This window comes from Belonocnema kinseyi, chromosome 4 (assembly GCF_010883055.1).
Source record: "Belonocnema kinseyi isolate 2016_QV_RU_SX_M_011 chromosome 4, B_treatae_v1, whole genome shotgun sequence".
NCBI lineage: Eukaryota > Metazoa > Arthropoda > Insecta > Hymenoptera > Cynipidae > Belonocnema > Belonocnema kinseyi.
In genome coordinates, this window is record NC_046660.1 from 51,027,395 (window position 1) to 51,032,192 (window position 4,798).

General features: G+C 28.2%; 1 protein-coding gene across 1 annotated transcript in view; it reads left to right on the forward strand.

Moving 5' to 3' along the window:
* LOC117171905 (vacuolar protein sorting-associated protein 26B-like) overlaps positions 1 to 1,427 on the forward strand; it is a 22,817-nt gene extending 21,390 nt beyond the window's left edge. Inside the window, exon 5 of the mRNA XM_033359554.1 lies at positions 258 to 1,427. Coding sequence (XP_033215445.1) covers positions 258 to 521 — 264 coding nt within the window. The 3' untranslated portion in view covers positions 522 to 1,427. The remainder of the gene's footprint in view (positions 1 to 257) is intronic.
* The last annotated feature ends 3,371 nt before the right edge of the window (positions 1,428 to 4,798 follow it).

Genomic DNA, 4,798 nt, shown 5'->3' on the forward strand with positions numbered 1-4,798 from the left:
AGGGAGCTCTTCTTAATATTTTGACACCAAAATCATGTCGATACACCTTACCGACTGCGAGTAAAGCCACCCACGCTTTAACTTGACAGACTGTATGTTGATCATTCATCTTTTACGATGTAAAAAGGCATTTCTAACAATTTTAATTTTTCAGCTTGAAAACTCAACTCTTTCATTGAAAAATGATCTCTTTTTATCGAAAATTGATCTCTTTTTTTTCAAAAAGTAACCCCTATTTACTAGATAATTTTTTACAGGAAATCACATTGTGGAGAAAAGGTGAGAAAAGTAGAAAATCGCAAACAGCCTCGCCTCACTTGCCATCACATTTGGTGTCTGCGGAAACTGGATTTCCTCAGGGTGCACCACAAAATGGACCACCTTCTCTGCCACCCAGTTCCGATCAAATGTCACCGGAAGCCAGCACAGGATTGGACGATCCTCAGGCGCCGATAGAAGGAATGACGCGAGAAGAGGGTGACGGTGAAGGTGAGAAAGACACCAGTCCGGAAAGCAATTGACTCCCTTAAAATGATAATATTGCTAGACTGTAATCCGTAATTTTGTGCTGAAGAACTGAAAATCAATTTGCTTAAAATGATACGAGAAGCAGTGGGGCGTTTTTTTTTTCTTTCTTCATTTCAGTGCACTAAATTGCGGAGGAAATGAGAGAAAAGAGGTGGATGTAAATATTTTGACTGCGAACAACTCTAGAATAACTGGAATACCCTTTTGGGAAAAGAACGGACTTTTCTCTATTTCCTAAAATAATCAATTGTCGAATTAATTTTTATTCTTTTGCGATCAAGGGGTGTCGGCGTCTCCGTCTCCGTCATATGTGGAATAGATCTAAGTGACTTTGTCTCTCTAAATGCCTGAAAAGCTTTACACATTCAACCGGTTACAATTTTTCTTGATATTTTTTTTATTGTTTTTTTAATGATGGAGGGCGTTTTTAAAGAAAAAATATACACCGACTGATAATACGGCTTGGAATATGAGCCAGAGTTGAATGAAACATTTTACACATCGATTCTCGAGTTTGAGAGAAAAAATCAGTGTCGCACGAGTGACGAGAGATGCCTGTTTTTCAGTTTTTAATGGTACAGATGTATAAATCAAATTATCGTGTTACGCATATTTATAATGCAACGTCCAGATGAATCAGTTATTTTTAGCTGGTCTAATAGTTCTATATACATGTATTAATGTACGCGCACGTACACATTTTCTAAACCTGGCTAAATCACGTAATGCGATTTGATATCATTTTTTCTTTCTATTTGATATCGACGAGGCGTCAGCATTAATCTGGGATTAGAAAATCATCACGGGTTTGTGCACTGACGTGGGCATGTTTATGTAAAGATATATATGTCATAGGTGGTTATTTTTTCATAGGTTTTGATTTCAAAAAAAAAAAAAACCTAGACAGAAAGAGGGGGTAGAAAAAAATTTCCATTCAGGTATAAAGTTTTTTTCTAAATCTCTGATTTTTTCAGGATTTTATAACACTTTCAGGCAATTTATCTAAATTTTTAAAGTTTTTAGGAAAAATCTTAAATCTAAGCGTATAATTAGTCTTTATTTGATTTTATGATTTATTTCGAGTTTTAGGTTTTAAATACATTAAATTGAAAAGATTGGTTACAAAGCGATTTGAGATCGTTTTACAATGAATAAAATTCATTGAATATACCATTTTTATTCAATATTTTTAATTAATTTTATGGGATGCAATATTTTATTCTTGAAAATATACTTTTGTGTAAAGGCCAAAAGGGAGTAAGTTCTTTTAAGATCAGAATAGAGTGTAATTCATTTTTATTCAATTAAAAAAAAAAACGTACGGGTGTTACAAAAATTATAAAAATTTTATTTGCAACCGTTTTTGTAATTGATACTTAAATTTTTCTAGTTGAATATTGATTGTTAGAGAAATTTTCGATAAAATTAAGTTTAATTTGATTAATTTGAGGGAAATTCAACAATTTTTTGTAAACTGTTATTTTTTTATTGTAATTTCATCTATTTTAGTAGAAATTTCGCCTTTTTTGGTTCAAAAATCACAACTTTTTGGTTTAAGATTCATAATTTTTAGTTGAATTGAACTGTTTTTGGTTCAAAATTAAAATCTTCTTTGATTAAACTATTAGCTATTCAATTTTTTGTTGAGGATGCATCTTTTTTGGTTGAAACCCCTTTTTTACATAATTGACCTATTATATTAAAAATATATATTTTTTGGAAGTTCATTTTTTCAACTGAAAATTTTGCGTCTCGATGTTTGATTAAAATTTTAATTTCCTTACTTGGAAATTCAACTATTTGAATGAAAATTCCCGTATTTTGTTAAAAATTCGTCTTTTATGGTAGAATATTAATCTTTTGGGTGACTAATTAATCTTTTTAGTGAAAAACTCACTTCTTTGGATAAAAATTATTTACTAAATTGAAAATTCCTTTAAAAATTCAAGTATTTGATTAAACATTGATTTATTTTTATAAGAATTAATCTTTTTGGTTGAATCATCATTTGAAATAAAAATAAAATCCTTTGGTTAAAAACTTAACTATTTTGTTGAAAATTTATCATTTTTAGTTGAAAATTCATGTAGTTTATTGAAAATTTGACTTTGTTGGCAAAAAATTCGTCTTTTGGTTTGAAAACTCAATTTTTTGATTAAAAATTTAATTTCCTTATTTGGAAATTCAACTATTTAGATGAAAATGCCCGTATTTTGTTGAAAATTCGTCTTTTATGGTAGAATATTAATTTTCTGGGTGACTAATAAATCTTTTTGGTGAAAAGTTCACTTCTTTGGATGAAAATTTATGTGGTTTGTTAAAAATTTCTCTTCGTTGGTAGAAAATTATTCTTGTTGGTTGAAAATTTATCTGTTTTGGGTGAAAATTTAACTATTTTCTTGAAAAGTAATATCTTTAGTTGAATCTTAATCATTTGGAATAAAAATTAATTTCTTTGGTTGAAAAATTAACTATTTTTTTGAAATTTTTGTTTAGTTAAAAATTCATGTATTTTGTAGAAAATTAGACTTTCTTGGTAGAATCTTCAACTTTTTGGTAGAAAAGTAATCTTATTAATTGAACCTTCATCATTTTCACTATATAAATTAAATTCTTTCTTTAAAAACTTATATGTTTTGTTAAAAATTGATTTTTTTTTCTTTGAAAATTTATCTTATTCAGCTGAGTATTTATCCATTTTTTTGTTGTTGAAAATTTGTCATTTTTGGCTTGAAAGATCTACATTTTGGGGTAAAAATTCAACCATTTTTTTTTTCAAAATTCGGTTTTTAGTTTTAAAAATAATTTTTTTCTACTGAAAATGTAATTTTTGCTTGAAAATTGATCTTTTTTAGTTGAAAATTAATTTATTTTATTTGAAGCTTGTCTTTCATGGGTCAAAAATTTCAGTTTCTGGTAGAAAATTGATATTTTTCGGTTGAAAATTCAACTTTTTTAGTTAAAAATATATATTTTCGAGTTGAAAATTTAATTGTTTTGCAGGAAATTAAACTTTTTGGTTTGAAAGTTCAACACTTCCGATGAGATTTTTTCTCCTTATTCACTGAAAAATCTTTCTGAGTTGAAAATTCCTCGTTTTCATTAAACTGTTTTTTATCAAAAATTAACATTTGTTTGGTGGCAATATCAACTATGGTTTTTTTAGCTGAGAATTCTATTCTTTGTTATCATCGAAAATTTATCATGTTGGTTGAAAATTCCTTTCTTCATTGTTGAAAATTAATGGTTTTAACTGAAAATTTAATTCTTTAGTAATACGGAAAAAAATAAATTGAGAAGCAAACCTTATTTGGCCTTAACATCATAGATCTTTTAATTGTAGGGTTATTTTTTACCTAAAAGAAAAATGTATAACTGTTTGGTGAAAATAAAATGTTGCAAACTGTCAGGTTTTGGAAAAAAGTATACTTTCAAGAACAAATGAGTGTTGCTTATAAAATTAATTAAAGTAAGTTGATAAAAATCGTTTTGGGACTCTTGAGTTATACTAGTTTAGCTTCTATTCATTTTAAACTCTAAAATTTAGAGTCTAAATGAATTATAAAACAAAATAAAAACTTATTCTATATTTTTTTTGAGATTTCTCTAAATACCCCAGATTTTTAGTCAACACTGGAAATTTTCTCATCACCTAGGCCATATATAAATTCACTGCGTGTGTGTGCGAGTGACAAATATACAGATGCACCACATACAAAGTCTATTAATCACAGATAACAAATTGCTGCATTCTTTCATCGAAGCAATGACGCATTTCGTGTAAATGGAACTTGTAAACTGTTTCAGTTTGTTTTGTTTCTATTCGAGGAGGAATGAATTTGGCGAGTCAATTAAATTTAAGAGGTTTGTGTAATATCTCTATTTTGAGATTCGTTCTCTTTTTCGAAAAATGAAAGAGAATTTAGGAAACATTAAGATGAAATTTAGTTCAACTTGATAGGAAATTTATATTTTAAGAAATTGTTAAGGTTTTTCGAGAACTTCGATGAAAGAATGGGTATTAGAAAAGAGATGAAAAAAAAGAAGGAAAACAGTACATTTTATAACGTCCGATGTAACTATGGATGCGATTGTAAAATTATCAGAGTCGCGTAATATATATTGTGCGATATCAGGTATTTCACACTGTTTAGGTTTTGCGAGATGAAATCTTATCTTCTATATTTTTTGTTATTTGTTGACCAAAAAATGATTAAGTGAAAGAGTGCGATGAGAGTGAATCGTAGTATATTTTACATGTGAAATACTG